Here is a 20,797-nt window from a genome sequence, read left to right as displayed (position 1 = left end):
TTTTACATGGATGAAAATGAGGCTGTGAAGGATATGCTTACAGTCTTTAAAATGCTGTAAAAAATGTGCTGTAAAAATGTGATGAAAAATTGGTGTGTTGTTAAACAACAGTACAGTCCATTGTACTTCTATCCATCACAGCCTTGTTTTCATTCCTTTTCATTCCTGGATATATAAAATAGCCAAAACTAGAATACAAGTAGACAGTGTAAATTTTTTGCTCACCTGTCTTTTTAGATACACCTGGTAGCATCTGTCCATCACTCCTTCCATCAGTTCTGCTATAATGTCCACAACCACCTCCTCACCCTCTTCTTGTGAGAGCATGCTGGTCCAGGTAGACTCAGTGAGGCGGCCTGGGACAATGTCCACAGTCTCAGCGGGCTGGATTGCAGATGGATGTGAAGCAGCATTAACTGGGACAGAATCAGTGCGGCTTTTATCAGACCGTGATTTGGCAGCTGAGCGACGCATGGTCTTCACCTCTCCTGGATAAATATAATGAAATTAAAATAAATATGGGGCCAGAGGCAGAGCAACAGGACAATAACAAAAAAGCAGACTTTGCTCCTTTTTGGAATACGCAACATGTTAACTATCTCAGTTTTGAGTCAAATGTTTTCTCTAGTTGTTCTCTAGTTGTGTCTGAATAAGGAATAGCATTCTAGTATACTACTCTTACTATTTGAGCCATATCAATTATATTAGTATATAGTATTTGGCAGTATTCTAGTATGCAGTGTTACCAATTGCTAACATCCTGCTTTTACCAACAATACTTACACAATTTATTTATCAGAGATAAGAATAATAAAAAAAATGGCCATATACTTTTAAAAAACATATTTACTACAGAACTTACAGTACTTAGGTGCAAACTAAAAACTTCACGGTAAGTTATTTACAATTAAATTAAATTGTATAATAGTGTAAATTTATACGAAATAAAATTACTTGAACTTGAGAGTGCCGCTATTATCTTTGAAATATGGTTAAAGTGTACTCACAAATGTACTGAGTGGCATTTACAAAATAGTAAACTAAAATGTACTTTAATTTATATCATGGTCTGTCAGAATACTCAACTCTGATTGGCTGTCAGGTATGTATTAATTATCTCTATTTTATTGAGACTTGTATGTCATATATTTAAATATATTTGTAATTACACATAAAGTTGCAATTTAGTACATTTTAAATATATTAACTTTAATAAGTAATATCAACATATTACAGTTACATAAAGTACTTATGTGCTTTCGTGTTAGTGAACACTTCAAAATAAATCTTTTTTTCTTTGAAGAACGACAAAATATTATTAAAACATAAGGATTTTAAATGCACTTTAATGTTAAACTTTTATTTTTAAAAGGGGGTGGGAAAAATAATTAGTTTTTGCTTTATATAATAATTAGTTCGTTTCCCTACATTTTGTAATTAATGTTTATCTTATAGATATGCTTAAATATACGATTTTTCTTTTATGTTGCAACACATTTATTGTATTTGTATATTTTCTTTTATATTGTTTTTGATCGAAATAAACCTTTATTTGCGTTAAAGTGTGTTAAAAATGTATTTATAACACACATTGAAAATAGTTATTAACGTGTACTCTCTTAAAGTGCACTTAAATTACCGTTTCTTTAATTAATATCATCAGCAAGTACAGTTTGTTATTATATTTTTAATATTTGAAGTAGCTAAACTGATTCCACATTCAACTTTTCTCCCACAAGCGACGCTTCTAATTGTTACACAATATCTTCTCAACCATTTACACTGAACACATTAAACAAGACATATGTAAGTAACTCACCCGTATGCCCTACCTCTTTTGTTGACTTCGGATCCTGGTTGCCAAGCAGCCAAACGCAGCCTGAAGATACCGGAAACGACGAAATACTGCAGCCATTTTGCAGCACTTTCAGGACAGCAGGACTAGGCCTGCGGTCTTCGGACAGAGCTAAATAACACAGAATTATGGCGGGGACGACAGTAAGTTGGTGCTTTTGTTATGTTTTCATTCATTTTAGTGTTATCGGTGAACACCAGCACTTTTGGTGCACAACCGGGTTTGCTGGAAAAGGTGGCCTGGAAAGTGCGGTTGTGTGTTGATTTGTACGCTACCAGTGTGAAATCGCGGAAGTGCATCCTTTTTGATTGTATTTAACTGAAATCGTTGCAAACTCTCGGTTGCAGCCAGGTCCTGTAGTAAATTTAATTTTCAAAGCTTCTTGACACCGGACTGTTTTCTGCATCTCTTGCAATGCAGACACATACGAGTCTCTCTCTCTCTCTCTCTCTCTCTCTCTCTCTCTCTCTCTCGCTCGTTGTGTGTGTGTGCGTGTGTGTAAAGTTATTATGATAAAATACAGTAAATTATTTTCCTCAGTCGTAAAGGTTACATTGTTACGGGGTAAACAACTATTAATGACCAAAATTTAACGATTGAATGCTTTAGAGTTTAACACTATTAATATTAAAATGAATTGGATCAAGCACTGTCTCAGTGAGAGTAATTCTGTGTAAACGGTGTACTGTTTTTTAATTCATGTAATAACTTTATTAGTAAGTTTAAAGAAAGTTGTTTACTATTATAAGTTGCACTTTTATTAAATTATTTTTGATAATTGTTTGTTTATGATAACTGATACAATGGTGTTGTTTATGGAAAGTGATACTGGTTTACTGCATATGGATAATAAAAACTTATTTTATGTGGTAAATACCATATACTCAAAGCAAAATTCATGTTGGTTGACTGTTTTCCAAATGGTTTAAAGGTCTTTTATGATTATTTAATCTCAATACAGAACAATCGCAAAGCTGTAAAGACAGATTTACTACAAAAAAAGATAATGCATTAGATGTATGAGTTTTATTTATATAAAATGAAAACGCTTTCAGTGTTTCATTGATTAATGTGTGTTTAGACATAAATTTTAAAGAAAATGTTCTTCCAAAAAATAAACTTCTACTCACTATTTACTCACTTGTTAATCTTTAAAACACACGTCAGGATATTTTTTTTTATGAAACTTGAATGATTTCTGTAATTCCATTCAAAGTCCATTTCTTTACATACATTCTCGAATGTGACACAAGCATGTTTGAGCTTCCATTAACCCTCTTCTATGTGGTTTTGTATGTGCATTGATTAATATTTACATTTGAAAAAAGCCTAGATTAAATCTGTTCATCATATGTAGCATTTGTCTCAGAAAACTGTGATTAGACTTCCTTCTTTCAGACAAATCCAATCAGAGTTATGTTAAAAATGATCCTGGCACTCTTCATCAGTCCAAAACAAGTCCAATAAAGTGCATTTTTTAAAGTGCATTTTGGACTCATAAAGTGAAACGCCCACCTATGCCATTGGAAAACTTGAAAGTGCCAGGATAATTTTTAATATAACTCTGATTGAATTTGTCTGAAAGAAGGAAGTCATATACACCTAGGATGCCTGAAGGGTAAGTGAATCATGAGCTAATTTTCATTTTTGAGTGATCTAACAATTTAATGGGTGCTTCATTCAGTGCCAATTTAGAAAACATATTTGTCAGCTTAACTATGCTTTCTCTTTTCTTTGCAGAGACATATTACGATTCAGAAACGTCAAGCATTTCCTCAGTTGGAGAGATGCACAAAATGCTGCAACAATTTTCATTGTCCCTTTTGTATGCCCAGTATATTTAAGCCCAGCAGACCGGACAAAGTCAAATTCCACTTGAAATGCCACTGTAACAAAGCTGTTGTCCATGGAGGTATAAATATTTATATATGTTTTATTATTAGAATGTATATTGTGTGTAGCATAAATATATTTTAGTAATATACTGAATGTTTTTTTGTTTTTGTTTTAGATTTCACAATTCACAGATGTGGACTGGGCTGTAGAGCATCACTCCATTACCACTGTATGTACTGTCCAACAACCATTCTCAGAAGAAGCGATTTTAAAAACCATTTACAAGTCTGTAAACATAATCCGAGTTCAGAAACGGCCACAAAAATGCTGTCAAGCACCAGTGCGGCAGTGACTGCTCCAACGATTATAAACACACCATTAATTATCAATGCAGCAGACATCGTTCCCTTAGTCACATACACACCATCAACCACAGATGCGAGTGCTTTGACGATCACGGACACGCCATCAACCACCACTGCCGCAGGAAAGTTTCGCGTCCGGCCTGTTATTAAAAAAAGATGCCCATCATGCAATATCCTCATCAATAAAAACAATCTACAAAAACATATGGAGCGCAAACACACAGATCAGTCAGTACTGGACATTGATGAGACATTTCAGCTTACAAGTCAATGCATAGATGAGACAAATGGGATATTTGCAGTTCTCAAAGTGGTAAAAGGCCACGGCGTGCCGCTTCACGTACAATACCAGATGTTTGAAGAAAGTAAAAGAGTCCTCTGCGAATCAAACGAGTGCCAGATTAACATCAATGTTGCGCAGAGAAGCGGCATCACATCGTACCAGTGCATGCATATCAGCGCAGCAAGCTTTTGCAAGTCTTTGGTTGAACAAGTCTCTCTGGAGGAAGATGTTTTGACTGAGATGGTAAGAGGAAAATGGTTCAGCGAGAAAAAGAAAAAAGAATGCCTTGCTTTGCAACAGCTTGCAAAAAGTAGCTCCATACCGCTTTCTGTTCACACTTCGATTGGGATCTCGCCGGGAAAAAAGTTCGTTTCGGTTTTTGAGCCCAATGTGACGTCTTATAGTCGTTTGGGGCGTGTCATGGTTGTATTAAACACAAAACTGGACTCCTGGCACTGTCCTTGCACCAAACTGCGACGTTCATGCCTGCACAAATATGTCGCCAAATGGCATCTGTTTCAAACGCAGCGCGAGCTTTTCCAGACTGAGGGATCGCCACATAAGCAACATTCAGAAGAGGACGACATCACAGACAACAGTCATGTGTATCCACCGAAAGGTCTAAGATTGGAGATTATGTTGAATTACATTCTTCATAAGAAGAAGATTCCTGCCGTTCTTCCTGAAGATGTGCGTGTACCATCGCCACGCAAGGATTACCCACAAAACCTTTGTCCAATTGAAACCGTGTGTCAGGAATGTCCTGGAGATGTGAGCCTCAGCGATCCTGTGCTAGTTACACAGAATGCCACAATACTTACCAATTGGTGCATTATTAAAGGTAGGTTATATTGTGTAATTGTTGAATGCTTGTGTGCTGTTCAGCTGCAGTGTCTTGTAATGTACTGTATGCTTGTTTTAACTGTCAGATGTCGCCACCTACTATAAGCAGTGTCCGCAGTGTGGGATGTTTTATCGTTACCAGGAGTGGAAAGATCGCCTCCATAACTTCAATGATCACATTATCCTTGACATTCCCTTGTGCTTAACCTTGAGAAACCTTCTGCAGGTAATCTTCAGCTTGACTATACGAGGTTCAACGACATGACACTATTTTTTCATCTTATATATTGTTAAATATATATTAAAATAAAACCTGTTAAAGGGAGCATCGAATGCCCATTTAGGGTCTTACAACATACTTTGGTTAAAATTTCTCAATGGTTGTGTAAAACAACACCCTTTTTACCTTGTCAAAAACAGCTCTGTTCACAGCGAGCCGTTTCAGTGCATGGCTCTTTAAATGATAATGAGCTCTGCTCACTCCGCCCCTCTCTTCTGTTTTTTGTGTATTCGGTGGCGCGTTACCATCAAAAACAAATCTAATCCACTGCGTCCTCAGTGGCTCTGATGTTGGGAGAAATTTAAGACTCTTATGTTCACTTTTACATCCAAATACAAGACACTTGCATTGTTTACGAGATGTTGTCGCTAGAGCTATGTGGAGAAAACACACTTTACAACTGGCTGGAAACACATTGGAAAGATTTAGTAAGATATCTGGCTGTAAAATAAATCTTCAAAAAAGCGAGTTAATGCCAGTCAGTACAGCTGCCACATGTATCTTTTCCAGTTACCACAAAAAAGATTCAATATTTAGGAATCTGGGCTTCACATAATTACAAGGACCTCTATAAAGCTAACTTTCTGTCCTTGATAGAAGGTCTGAAACAAGAAATTAAATGATGAGCTCTGCTGCTTCTCTCTCTAAATGGAAGAATTAATACTAAGTAAGGGATAATGTACAGGCAGCCGGTAGTTATCGCAGAAATAAGCCCCGACAGTGTGATCAGGACCCGACGCGAAGCGTAGGGTCTTGTATCACACTGAAGGGGCTTATTTCGCGATAACTACAGGCTCCCTGTACATTATCCCGCTAATTACACGGCTACTTGCCACATAAGGAAAAAAACTGGACATGAATATGAATTTGAAACCTTTTATTGGCATATTTGTTTTAAATTAACATTTTTATCCTTCCGCGAAACGATATAGTACCACGTGACTAACATTCAAACTATGTATGTTAGTAAGACAATTTAAATAGATGTCGAAATTTTCCATTGTTATTTGTGGTTGTCCAGTGTTTATAACAAGATGGCTCCAAACGGTAATCTTTGTTGGCACGGAGGGATTTTAAACATACAAGTAGTACCGGCTATGCGTTATTACTTTGGAGCGGTTATTATTTGAAAAGAACGAACCTGCAAATGTCTCAACTGACATAGATTCTTGATCAGAATCAAACATTCCAAAGAGCCGTGTAATAAATAAGATTAATGTATTGCGTAAGTTCCTTTATTTGTTTCAAAATCTTTCCATTTTTTTTAAGAAATACTTTTCAACTCCATAGATAAGCTCCTATCAACATTCATCTGGAATAACAAAAATCCTTAGATCTGGAAAAGTATATTACAAAAGCACCTCAGGTGGCATGGCACTTCCCAATTTTATGTCCTGTTACTGGGCGGCTAATATTAGAGGACTGATTTACTGGATGAGGGATAGTGATAGCCCTAGCGCTCTTAAGTGGCTTAGTTTGGAGAAGTTTTCCTGCAAACCTGCCTCCCTATCCTCTTTAATGTGCTCTGAACTTCCATTGCTTGAACCTGTATCTAGCTATTCCTTGAGTCCTGTGGTGATACAGTCCCTAAAAATTTGGAATCAGTTCAGATAATATTTTGCCCTTTGTAGTCTCTCCTTACATGCCCCCTTAAAGTGATAGTTCACCCAAAAATGAAAATTTGATGTCTATCTGCTTACCCTCAGGGCATCCAAGATGTAGGTGACTTTGTTTCTTCAGTTGAATACAAACTAAGATTTTTTACTCAAACCGTTGCAGTCTGTCAGTTATATAGTGGCAGTCAGTGGGACCCACGGCTTTGGGAGTCAAAAAATATACACCGACTAAACCAATTAAAACCTGTGGCTCGTGACGATACATTGAGGTTTTAACACACGAAACAATCGGTCTGTGCAAGAAACTGAGGAGTATTTATATAATTTTTTTTTAACCTCTGATCCACCACAATTTCCAACTGTCCTGAGCGTTTTCACAACAGCTGGAACAGGAAGAGCAGGCAACCATTACTTGAAAACATCAAAAAAGTGATATAAATACTGCTCAGTTTCTTGCACAGACCGATTGTTTTGTGTTTTAAGACTTCAATGTATTGTCACGAGCTGCAGGGTTTAATTTGTTTTTGTCTGTTTTTTTTTACTCTCAAAGCCGTGTATCCCATTGACTGCCATTATATGACTGACAGACTGCAATGGTTTGAGTTAAAAATCTTCGTTTGTGTTCTACTGAAGAAACAAAGTCACCTAAATCTTGGATGCCCTGGGGGTAAGCAGATAAACTTCAAATTTTCTTTTTTGGGTGAACTATACTTTTAAGTAAAAAACACATGTTTACCCCTTCAATATTAGATAAAGTCTTTGATATTTGGGCTAAGAGTGGAATCTATATATTACAAGATATAGATAATACTTTTGCATTGTTTGATGAATTGGTTAACAGATTTAAGATTCCCTGGTCCCATTTGTTTAGATATCTGCAAGTACGAAACTTTTTGGTTTCACATACTGATTGTTTTCCTTCATATCCACCTACATCTCTATTAGAGTCTACTTTCAAGGTAGGAAAAGATTTAAAACAAATCATAAGCTAAATTTATAATGTCCTTAATAAGCATAGCCTGGTAAATTTAATTTACTTCAATGAATGGGAAGAAGATTTGAATGAACAAATGTAAGGGATATGGGTAAGACTGGCTGTCATATGCTGTCAAATGTGACTTTACCAAACTTTTTTTTGGTATCTGCTAATATTTTCTTTAGGTCCATACTTCAGTGAGCAGAGCTGTTAAGTTTTTACAACTTACAACAGGAGTGGAGTTTCCACCTCCAGACACAATGCTGCATGCATATTTACAGTTTGAAGCCCTCACTGATCATGAATACAAGTATTCATGCCCCACCTGTGGCGATCATCCTCCGGTGGTGATCATGGGTGTACACAAACCGACTGCTTCTCCATTATCAGGTATAACAATGCTGTTCATTTGCCAGTTTGTTTCCTTAATACGTTTTTGACATGTTGTTCTCATAATAAAATACTTGTGCTGTGTTTTCAGAAAAGGATATTGAACAACCTCCAGAGGATTTTAAAGGAGAGGTCAATCTGGAAGAGTTCTGGGAGTCACTATCTAAAGAGATGATCTGTCAAGGATTGGTTGAAAGTACATGTATATAATGCTTATTACACTATACTGTAAACTATTGGAAAGAATGCTTCTTTTGATTTTTTTTCCCCCCTGCTGTTTTAGATGGCGAACGCAATCCATTTGCAGTACCACCAAGTTATCACTTTTGGGCTTCTTGGATCGGCAAAAACACACGGCATTCAGACACTGTGCTAAACACGGAGTTTGAGAAAGTCCACACTTCCTCAGAGATTTTAGAAAAGACAGTTACAGAGGAAAGACTCAGAGAAGAACTTTTCAGGCAGAAGGTTTGCTTTATTAGTACAACAATACTTTCAGTGTGCTTTTTGAATAAATTAATTGCATTCAAATAAACAGTAAAAAAAATATTGTTTTTGATAGGATGATGTGATTAGAAGTTTATGCAGCGAATGCGGTGTGGACTCCACTGGATCTCGCAGTGATCTCCTGCTTAGATTGTCCAGCGAAATGAAATCCAGGCAAACATATGACAAAATCTATACAAAAATCTGGAGTGCCTCTGGTGAGCTTAATTTTTACTCTATTCTTGAAAATGTATGGTATTGTGGCGTTAATGCCTATATATATATATATATATATATATATATATATATATATATATATATATATATATATATATATACAGTCGTGGCCAGAAGTTTTGAGAATTACATAAATATTGGAAATTGGAAAAGTTGCTGCTTAAGTTTTTATAATAGCAATTTGCATATACTCCAGAATGTTATGAAGAGTGATCAGATGAATTGCATAGTCCTTCTTTGCCATGAAAATTAACTTAATCCTGAAAAAAAAACTTTCCACTGCATTGTTAAGAAGGCTTCAGGGCGTCCAAGAAAGTCCAGCAAGCGCCAGGATCGTCTCCTAAAGAGGATTCAGCTGCGGGATCGGAGTGCCACCAGTGCAGAGCTTGCTCAGGAATGGCAGCAGGCAGGTGTGAGCGCATCTGCACGCACAGTGAGGCGAAGACTTTTGGAAGATGACTTGGTGTCAAGAAGGGCAGCAAAGAAGCCACTTCTCTCCAAAAAAAAACATCAGGGACAGATTAATCTTCTGCAAAAAGTATGGCGAATGGACTGCTGAGAACTGGGGCAAAGTCATATTCTCCGATGAAGCCTCTTTCCGATTGTTTGGGGCATCTGGAAAAAGGCTTGTCCGGAGAAGAAAAGGTGAGCGCTACCATCAGTCCTGTGTCATGCCGACAGTAAAGCATCCTGAGACCATTCCTGTGTGGGGTTGCTTCTCATCCAAGGGAGTGGGCTCACTCACAATTTTGCCCAAAAACATAGACATGAATAAAGAATGGCACCAAAACACCCTCCAACAGTAACTTCTTCCAACAATCCAACAACAGTTTGGTGAAGAACAATGCATTTTCCAGCACGATGGAGCACCGTGCCATAAGGCAAAAGTGATAACTAAGTGGCTCGGGGACCAAAACGTTGACATTTTGGGTCCACGGTCTGGAAACTCCCCAGATCTTAATCCCATTGAGAACTTGTGGTCAATCCTCAAGAGGCGGGTGGACAAACAAAAACCCACTAATTCTGACAAACTCCAAGAAGTGATTATGAAAGAATGGGTTGCTATCAGTCAGGATTTGGCCTCGAAGTTGATTGAGAGCATGCCCAGTCGAATTGCAGAGGTCCTGAAAAAGAAGGGCCAACACTGCAAATACTGAGTCTTTGCATAAATGTCATGTAGTTGTCGATAAAAGCCTTTGAAACGTATGAAGTGCTTGTAATTATATTTCAGTACATCACAGAAACAACTGAAACACAGATCTAAAAGCACTTGAGCAGCAAACTTTGTGAAAACTAATATTTGTGTCATTCTCAAAACTTTTGAACACGACTGTATATATATATATATATATATATATATATATTTAAGTTAATCTAATTAAAAATTATAAAAAAAAATAATTCATGTCATTTGCAAAAAAATACTTTACCTAGATTTTTTTTATGTTTTTGAAAGTCTCTTACTCTCCGGCACTGATCAAAAATGCAATAAAAAAGTTATATTTTGAAATATTATTACAATTTAAAACAACTTATTTCTATTTTAATATATTTTAAAAAGTAATTTATTCTTGTGATGGCAAAGCTGAAATGGTTAAAAACATCTCTTATTATTTAAAATAAAACATTTGCTGCTTAATTTTCTTTCATTAATAGAATGAAATAGAATATGAAATTCTTTACTTTGGATTAATGCTTCTTTGAATAAAAAGTATACATTTTTTAGGTTTTACTCCAGGCTTTAGTGTGTTTTGAAATATTTTAAAGTAGATAGTTTAAAGGGATAGTTCACCCAAAAATTAAAACGACCCGATGATTTACTCACCCTCAAGCCATCCTAGGTGTATATGACTTTCTTATTTCAGACGAATACAATTAAGGCGTTCTATTAAAAAATGTCCTGGCTCTTCAAGCTTTATAATGGCAGTAAATGGCTGTTAAGATTTTGAAGCCCAAAAAACTGCATCCATCCATCATAAAAAGTACTCCACACAGCTCTGAGGGGTTAATAAAGGCTTTCTGAAGTGAATCAATGCATTTGTGTGAGAAAAATATGGCTTACATCAAAATCCTCCAACATTTTTCTTTACAAACCTTTGTTTTGTACTTTTAATTCGTGACCAGTGTTTTGTTTTGCTCTCTCCACTGTGTTTCCGCTGCTCACTGGAATTAAAAAAAATATATATATAAAGGCTATAAAGTTTTAAATATGGGTATTTTTCTAACACAAACACATTGATTCACTTTAAGAGGTCTTTAACCCCTTGGAGTCATGTGGATCACAATTTTTATGATTGATAGATGCACTTTATTGGACTGTTGAATTTCAACAGCCATTCACTGCCATTATGAAGCTTGGAAGAGCCAGGACATTTTTTAATATAACTGATTGGATTTGTCTGAAAAAAGAAAGTCATATACACCTAGGATGGCTTGGGGATGAGTAAATCATAGGGTCATTTCAATTTTGGGTGAACTATTCCTTTAATAAAATATTTAGATTTAAATATTAAAAGATTTTTTCCTTTTTTCAATTTGTCACTAACCTATTAAATGATATTTTCTACAATTATTTTTTTCCCTCTTCTGTGTTTTTCTGTCCTTTATTAGGAGGCTGGGGAGTCATTATGTGCCCCTGTGGAATTGTTTACAGCCTAAAATGCAATCTTCGAGCTGAGAGCCCTCAAGATTTTGCTGATTTGCTGTTATCATGGCAGCATATGCCTAATGTCATCGTTTATGACTTTGCACAGTCTCTTGCAACACACTCCAATCGACGGGCACCAGAAAAGTTACTCTTCTCTCCATTTGAAGGACGCCTGTTGGAACCCACTCAAACTAACATAGAACTAGCCAGATGTGGACAGCTGACGGTGTCCCTCCCCTGGCTGCTTAAAAAGACGGGAGGGACAAATCCTCATGGACACCCGGTGACAGGTTCGTCTGATCATTACATACTTTGTGACCGTTTTCATGAAGGCAGCACAGAAGATGGAGATGTTTTGAGGAAGCTCAGTCTTGTGTCTCAGCTGGCTGATAAAGCCAGTAATAAGACTGCAGAGCAACTGTTTGCTAAAATGAAGAAAAACGACTACTTTTTGAACATGTCTTTGCCATCAACACATCTGTTTCAAATGAGGAACATCATTCACCACTATAATGAAAAGAAGGCCAACAAACTGAGCACCGGTTCAACCAAAAGTTTTGGATCCAACTCTCTGACTGAAGCTGTGTTGGGTACATTTTAGATTTAACTGATATTAAGCAATGTGGAAAGACATTGGCTGAATTACATTCAATTAAAAATAGTCTTGTAATGTTAGATTTATGTTGTTATAGAAAATCCAGGGTCACCCAGAAGCACAGATGGTGTGATGGAGGACACAATCGTGACATCTTTGATGGTCCTGAGCGGCAGTGGTAAGTGTTTTTATTTGTAAGTGTTATCACAAAGGTCTTTTTACCCTAATGTTGTGTTCAAACACCTTCTAATCGATTGTGTTGGAATTGTTTGACGGCAGTGTAACATAGTTTTTATGCTCTAATAGTGCATATGTACGGAAGCCTGTTTCCACCACTGATCAAAAAAAGGTTATTTCGACTTTTTTCTTGGAAATGAGTTTGTATCTCGCAATTCTGACTTTTTCTTGCAATTTTGAGTTAATATCGCAATTCTGTTTTTCTCACAATTGCGAGTTTATATCTCGCAATTCTGACTTTGTTTCTCACAAATGTGAATTTGTATCTCTTGTAATTCTAATGTTTTTTCTCTCAAATTGCAAATATGAGTTTATATCTTGCAATTCTGACTTTTTCTCAGGGTTGTGAGATATAAAGTCGCAATTCTGACAAAAAAAGTCAGAATTCTGAGTTTGTATCTCAGTTCTGACTGTATTATTCAGAGTTGCGACTTTATGTGAGATATGAGATATAAAGTCGCAATTCTGACAAAAAAAGTCTGAATTTTGAGTTTATATCTCAGTTTTGACTATTATACAGAATTGCGACTGTGTCACAATTCTGCCTTTATAACTCGCAGTTGTGAGTTTATATCGCAGTTCTGACACTTTTTCTCAGAATTGTGAGATATAAACTCATAATTCTGAGAAACTAAGTCAGAATTGTGTGACATAAACTCAAAGTTGCGAGAAAGACTTTTTCTTGCATATGTGAATATATATATATATATATATATATCTCGTAATTCTGACTTTTATTCTCAGGATTATAAGATATAAAGTCACAATTGACAAAAAAAGTCAGAATTCTGAGTTTGTATCCCAGTTCTAACTTTATTATTCAGAACTTTATGACTCACAATGACTTCATAACTCGCAGAATTAAGTTTATATTGCAATTCTGACGCTTTCTTTGAATTGTGAGAAATAAATTCGGAATTCGGAAAAAATTAATCAGAATTGTGTGATATAAACTCAAAATTTTGAGTAAGACTTTTTCTCACATATGTGAATTTATATTTCACAATTCTGCCTTTTTTTCTCAGTTATATCTTAGTTTTGAGTTTTTAAAAGAATTGCAACTTTATGTCTCGCAATTCTGACCTTATAACTCGCAGAAGGGGGTTTCTCAGAATTGTGATAAATAAACTCAAAATTGCAGGATTTTTACTTGCAAATGTGAGTTTGTATCTCGCAATTCTGACTTTTTTCTCACATTTGCGAATTTATATCTTGCAATTCTGACTTTTTTTCTTAGGATTTTGAGATATAAAGTAGTGATTCTGACAAAAAAAAACTCAGTTTTGACTTTGACTACACAGAATTGTGACTTTATGTCTCACAATTCTGAGTTTATAACTTGCAGTTGGGAGTTTATAACGCAATTCTGACACTTTTTCTCAGAATTGTGAGATATAAACCCATAATTCTGAGAAATAAAGTCAGAATTGTGTAATATAAACTCTTTTTCTTGCATATGTGAGTTTATATCTAGCAATTCTGACTTTTTTCCCACAGAATTGCAACTTTATTTCTCAGAATTGCTTTGTTTCTCGCAATTCTGATGTTTTTCTCTCAATTGCAAGTTTATATCTTGCAATTCTGACTTTTTTCTCACAATAGTAAATGTATATCTCCCATTTCTGCCTTTTTTCTCAAAAAATAAAAAGTTGCAATTCTGTCAGAATTCAGAACTCTGAGTTTATATCAGTTTTAACTTTATTACACAGAATTGCAACTATGTCTCACAATTTTGACTATAACACACAGGAGTTTATATCTTGCAGTTCGCACACTTTTTCTCCGAATTGTGAGATGCAAACTCACATTTGCTAGTAAAAAAGTCAGAATTGCAAGATATAAACTTGCAGTTGTGAGAAAAAATTTCAGTATTGTGAGATGTGTGATGTAAACTCAATTGGTATATTATATTTAATTGTTAATGGTTTATATCTTGCAGATATAAACTTGAAATTCAGAATTTTTTTCTCACAAATGTGAGTTTGTATGTCACTATAACTGTCTTTTTTTCTCAGAATTGTGAGTTCACAAAATAAAAAGTCAGAATTGCAAGATAAAAAGTTGCAATTACATTTTTTTTTAAATCAGTGGCAAAAACAGGCTTCATATGTGCCGTATGAAGCTAACCAAAAATATAAATGTGTTTGTATTTTTTTCCTCTCTTTAAGCTTGACTGGGCCTTCAGTACCCACAACCCATTGGAGTTGGAAATCAGTTTGGAATCTTGTTAAATTCATTTGACAATGAATTGAAATGCCACTGACTGTGTTACAGTGTTGAATATACTTCTAAAGCTGACAAATTGCATTAAAAAATGCCATCGTTCTTTCTGGACACTGGATTATTTTTTTATTTTTGCCATTTGTATATAATGGAGCATTGCATTTTTGTTTGCAAATTACTTTTTTCTGTTCAAAATGATTTTCAATTCAAAATTGTTAAAACTGTAACTACCTGCTGGTGTGTTTGTGAAGATATTCCTGTGGAAGTGTTAATATAGTTTAAATGTGTAATTTGAGAAGTTTAGTTTTAATGCTTAATTTATTTTTTGGTGATTTTGTATTGACAGTTTCTTTTGTATTCTATAAAATGAAACACAAATGACTACAAATGCCTACACTTTATCTTATAAGTACTGTTTGCAACGTTGTAATCAAAAAGGGAATTATATGATATTATTATATCATTTTACACATCTAAACATCAATTTAATTAAAAAAAAAAAACAAGGTTGTTTTATGTACACAAATGTTGAGTTTTAAGTTGTTTTAAGTTATAAGCCATTCAGGTTTCATTCAGTTTGTTATAATTTGCCTTTATATTTTTCAGTATTTATCATTTGTTATTCGAAGAGGATTTATTAATTCATTTAGTTTTAACTATGTAAAACAAACTGATCTAAGCTAAAAAAAAAAAAAAAAATGAATTACGTTCCAGAACTATAGGTGGCGCAAACGCGGTATTTTCTCATTGGCTCCGCCTGGAGGCTGCTGCTGCTGCTCTGGCGGTGCTGTGACGCGCGGTGGCATGAACAATGTCTCCGCCCGGTCAGGTTGATGCTACTGCACTGGAAAGCTGAGTTTACACACACAATAGCGATGGCAGAAATACCATTGTATCTCTCCAGCGTCAGTATAACTGTCCCACATGATATGGACCCAGACAAGGTAAATTTAATACTTGACCAATTTAAATCTTGCGTGACGTTACGTCTGAATGACTCGGATATTATTTCCATTTATTCTAAAACCCAATTAATTATAATAGAAGTTGCCTCAGTTTTATTGTACCATTATCATTTTAGATGTAAGCATTCACATTCTGTCAGGAATTACATTTAAAATGGTCAGCTCTTACATAACGCTACAAAAATATTAAACAGCTTAGCATACTAAATGTTTGTTACATACTTATATGGTAATTCCGGTCAGATTATACTGTAGGTCTGTTCCACCAAAAGTCACTATAGTGCTAGAGAAAAAAAAAGATAACATGGTATTAGACATTAACTAATGCATTAAAGCAGACCCTTATACATGTATTAATATTACAATAGACGCAGTAACTTTACAGTATCATTTTTGAAAATACTATTGTTTTTTTCTTTCTTTTTGTAAGGGCACTAGGCCAGTTTTCTTCCCTCATTCTAGTTTAAAAGCCCATCATACTGTATTGTACATAACCAACTTACATCTAATATATCTAATGTGTGCCTGTGTACAGAGCTCTGGAAAAGAGAAGGAATATGAGTGTGTGGAGCTTGGTGATCTGGACAGAAAAGAGAAGACCCCACGCCGCATTATTCATTTCTCCAGCGGGGAGACCATGGAAGAATACAGCACAGATGAGGAGGAGGAAGACAAAACACAGAACGCAAAGAAAGACCTTCTGTCCTCCATAGACACAGTATGTGTGTTTGAACAAATTCTCTGAAGGATCCTTAAAGGGATAGTGCACCCGTTCTGTCATCATTTACTCACCCTCATATCATTCCAATCCTGTAAAGAAGATTTTGAAGTAAGTAAAGATTTTGAATTTAACTATTTTTATTTTATTTTTTTAAGTCCAAGCTGACTTGGGGCCCATATGTCTGGCTTCAGATGTGGAGAGCAGCTACATCCACTATATCTGGTAAGTCTGTGATTTGACAAACTGAACTATGGCATTTTATGAATTTTTTGAGATCAAAAGTGAATTTGCTGAAATATTCGGTTTGCCCATTAAAGCCTATATCTATTATCTTTGCCTTCTTTGCTGATATATTTTGGTATAATTAAACACTACCAAACACCATGTTTCTGTAATTAAACCCTTTTTTGGGAGTTTATTCCATACCATTTAGTTTTGTGTACAGCTGTTCAGAACTGTGCTAGCTAACTGTGATGATTAGCATCTTTGAGCTAGGTTCAAAAGTATGTAAAACTGTCTGAAACATTTGGTGAAGTTTCGGTAGATCTTTGTTTTTCTGGGTGTCATCCCATAAAATTGTCACTGTTGTAACAGTCACGACCGAAACATGTCGTAATTGTTTCAGTAATGACAAAAGGCAACACATAATCCTTTTCAGGGGGAAATATAAACAAAAATTTAGTACAGTTAAGCAAATTTTTAGTATTTTAGTATGTTGCAGTAGTGTTTTAGTATGTTAGTTGAAATTCTGTGTGATGTGGTCGCTACCAAAGCGTTACTTTCACTACTGAAAATGTGCAGTCACTACTAAAACATGGGATGTTTTGTTAAAAATAAAGCATACTGAATTATCAGTTATTATAAGATGTTATAATAGTGTTTGGTTCAGTGTATGTTCAAAATAATGAATCCTCAAGTTAGAAATCAGTATGATCAAATTGCTTTTTACAAGAAAGTTTGGATTCAAAATACAACAAATTTCATAAATCCCACTTGAAATATTGTTTAAATTGTAATTATTATTGATTTACCTCTAAAAAAAACATTTTAATAAAATAGACAAAAATATATTTATAAGGAAGATGTAAGCAAAATCTAAATGGGTCTATATAACCCTTCCTATTAAATGATATACAGTGCGAAAGTATTCACACCCCTATAATTTTTTCCCCATTTTATATTGCAGCCTTATGTTAAACTGTTTTAAATTACTTTTTTCCCACATCACTCTAGACTCCATACACCATAATGGCAAAGCAAAAAACAAGTTTTTAACATTTTTGCAAATTTATTACAAATAAAAAACTGAAATGATTCCAAAGTATTCATACCCTTATCTGGGAGAGTTGAAATTTATCTTAGGAGCATTCATATTGCTTATATATGTTACTACACTTCGAGTGGAATTAACCTGTGGCAAATTCAATTGAATGGGTATGATTTGGAAAGACAAACATCTTGATAAAAAGGTCTAACAACTAAAACTGCATATGAGAGCAAAAACCAAGCCCTGAGGTTAAAAAAACTGGCTGTAGAGTTCAGAAACAGGATTGCATCAAGCCACACATCTGGAGAAGAGTTCAGAAAAATTGAAGTTCACAGAAGCATGTAGTCTCCATTATCCATAATGGAACAAGTTTAAAACAACCAGGACTCTTCCTAGAGCTGGCTTCCTGGCCAAACTGGGCAATTGATGGAGAAGGGCTTTGGTTAGATTGGTGACCGAGAACCTGATGATCACTCTAGTTGAGCTCAATGATCATATGTGGAGATAGGAGAAACCTACAGAAGAACAAACATCACTGCAACACTCCACCGATTTGGGCTTTATGTGTGACAACAAGACTCAATCTTCTCCTCAGTGAAGACACATGAAAACATACTTGGAAATTGCTAAAAAAGCAAATGAAGGACCCTCAGATTGTGAGAAACAAGATTTTCTGGACTGATGAAACTCAGTTCCAAGCATCATGTATGGAGGAAACTAGGCACTGCTCATCGCCTGGAGAGTACCATCCCAAAAGTAAAATGTGTTGGTAGCAGCCTCATGCTGTGGGGCTTTTGTTCAGTGGCAGGGACTGAGGGATTCACCAGAGTAGAAGAAAAGCTTAATGCACCAAAATATAGAGATAGCCTTAATGAAAGAGCATTCAGAACCTCAGACTGGGCAGAAGGTTCACCTTGCAACAGGGCAGTGAACCTAAGCCCACAGCAAGAGTGGCTTATAGACAAGTCTGTGATTGTCTTTGAGTGGCCCAGGGCTTGAACACAGTCAAACATTTCTGGAGAAAACTGAAAATGTCTGCCAGACCCTTTCCACTCTGACAGAGCTTAAGAGGTGAGGCGAAGAATGGCAGATAATTACCATTGCAAAGCTTGTTGCATCATACCCAAAAAGGCTGTAAAGGTGCTTCAGCTAAGTATAGAGTTATATATTTACCATATGACAGTTGTGACAATTTTGTTTTTTTTGCTATGTCATAATGGCATATCTGTAGATTGATGTGGGAAAAAAGTAATTTAAAGCAGTTTAACAGAAGGCTGCAACATAAAATTAAGACCCCCCCAAAAAATTAAGGGGTATGAATACTTTTGCAAGGCACTGTATTACTGTGTTTCGGTAGTGACAAATTTGGAGAGGACAAATTTTTTAAAACTTTCTGAAAATGCAATATGAGAATTACCTGCACAATTGCTAAAAACGTGTAACTTGGTTATTACACACTTTGCATGCATACAAATTTGTGAAAAATGACGTTTTTTCAAAATGTTTCCAACTCAATATAAATATTCATATACAAAATCTCACATAACCATGTCAAATTCTGCCTTTCCCATCTTTTAGCCTGTGACTACCTCGGTGAGCGAATGGCATCGCTTTTTGGCATCACCTCAGCTAAATACCAGTATGCCATAGATGAATACAGCCGCTCAAAGAGGGAGGTACGGTAGTCCTTTATATTAATATTTTCTGAATATCTAGGAATCAGAAATGTCATATTATAATGTTTTTTTGTTTGTTTGTTTTGTTTATTTTGACAGAAGGAGGAGAGAGATGAAGATACGCGGCTCTCTGAAGAAGCAGAGCACTTGTTTGAGGAGCGAGAAAATGATGAAGACGAGGATCCGAAGACCAACCAGCCTGACACCAACAGTACTCAAGTACAGGTGACCAATGAGCTGGACCTTCACTCTTCTTTTGTACCCAACACAGCTCACATCCCAGCTCTTGTTACTAGTACTTAACTACAAATATATTTTGTCACATAATTGTGGTTTACACTTTAGTGTCTTTTCTTTAAGCACTTAATACCACAGGGATGTAATCAGGCACTTTAACAGATCTCAGTGTACATTAGCTGCCTTACTGCACTGATCCAGGGCCAGTGAAACTATATATACTGATCATGGTGCTAATGAGGAGAGGAGCCAGTTCGTTAGCCTCAGACCAAAAATGAATTTGTCTAGAAATGGAACTACACTAACATCAGCATTTTTATGTGTTTTAATTGACTCTGTAAAGTATCTATGTATGAATTATTATTATTATTAGTGTTACGAAGCACTTGATTGACTTCCGTCAATACAGAGATGCATACCTCACACTGAATTTTCAGTTTTTACTTAATATACTGGTAGTGCTTGATATCTATCTTATTGTTTGTACTGAATCATTAAATGTTATTTACCATTTTGTTTAACGTAAATAAAATACTACAGTATTGTATCTTATGAGACTTACGTGTATTAGTATTTAGCAGTGTTATTTTAGTATCACTGAGACACAATGGGCCAAATTTACTAAACAGGGTAAAGTGCCGTAAAGTGAAAGTAGGAAGTTCTGCAGGTGATTTATTGATGATCTGCTAATTCTATGATGAGACCGACATAATCTACCAAGAGCAGCGCAAATTAGCATAGGAACGCAAAGAAGCAGAGCTGATCATAATCAGGTAAGTGTCATTTTTATTTCAGTTGTAGTTTTAGTTATTTTAATGGCAAGTTACATTAGATGAGTGAAGTTTGGTGAAAAACTGACATTGGCTTGAAGGCCAGGCCAAGAAAAATAAATTTAAAGTTTTAATATTTAAAAGGCAAAGAAAAACAGATACAAGTAACATGTTTTTAGCATGATTTAACATTGCTAGCATGTCGCTAGAAAATTTGAACATTGTTAGCATGATTTAACACATGTTGGTAACATAATTTAACCTATTTTTAGCATGTTGCCAGCATGTTTTT

General features: G+C 35.4%; 2 protein-coding genes across 2 annotated transcripts; both read left to right on the top strand.

Moving 5' to 3' along the window:
* Positions 1-1,898: 1,898 nt before the first annotated feature.
* LOC141283536 (uncharacterized) lies at positions 1,899-14,971 on the top strand. The gene is made up of 11 exons (XM_073816819.1): positions 1,899-1,998; positions 3,596-3,767; positions 3,867-5,180; positions 5,269-5,408; positions 8,240-8,444; positions 8,536-8,640; positions 8,728-8,912; positions 9,007-9,148; positions 11,778-12,404; positions 12,507-12,587; positions 14,815-14,971. Exons 1-11 carry the CDS (start codon positions 1,984-1,986, stop codon positions 14,817-14,819), a joined length of 2,991 nt encoding a protein of 996 aa, XP_073672920.1. The 5' UTR covers positions 1,899-1,983; the 3' UTR covers positions 14,820-14,971.
* Positions 14,972-15,681: 710 nt separating this feature from the next.
* LOC141283694 (protein FAM177A1) lies at positions 15,682-20,282 on the top strand. The gene is made up of 5 exons (XM_073817008.1): positions 15,682-15,813; positions 16,370-16,552; positions 16,711-16,777; positions 19,401-19,498; positions 19,598-20,282. Exons 1-5 carry the CDS (start codon positions 15,703-15,705, stop codon positions 19,799-19,801), a joined length of 663 nt encoding a protein of 220 aa, XP_073673109.1. The 5' UTR covers positions 15,682-15,702; the 3' UTR covers positions 19,802-20,282.
* Positions 20,283-20,797: the final 515 nt, after the last annotated feature.

Source organism: Garra rufa, chromosome 13, assembly GCF_049309525.1.
Source record: "Garra rufa chromosome 13, GarRuf1.0, whole genome shotgun sequence".
Taxonomy (NCBI): Eukaryota; Metazoa; Chordata; class Actinopteri; order Cypriniformes; family Cyprinidae; genus Garra; species Garra rufa.
This window is presented reverse-complemented; position numbering and strand designations above follow the sequence as displayed.

Coding starts and splice junctions, on each gene's coding strand:
- LOC141283694 (XM_073817008.1), top strand. CDS start 15,703: ATGCTACTGCACTGGAAAGCTGAGTTTACACACACAATAGCGATGGCA. Junction 15,814..16,369: donor ATGATATGGACCCAGACAAG/GTAAATTTAATA, acceptor GCCTGTGTACAG/AGCTCTGGAAAAGAGAAGGA. Junction 16,553..16,710: donor TTCTGTCCTCCATAGACACA/GTATGTGTGTTT, acceptor TATTTTTTTAAG/TCCAAGCTGACTTGGGGCCC.
- LOC141283536 (XM_073816819.1), top strand. Junction 8,445..8,535: donor GACTGCTTCTCCATTATCAG/GTATAACAATGC, acceptor CTGTGTTTTCAG/AAAAGGATATTGAACAACCT. Junction 8,913..9,006: donor AAGAACTTTTCAGGCAGAAG/GTTTGCTTTATT, acceptor TGTTTTTGATAG/GATGATGTGATTAGAAGTTT.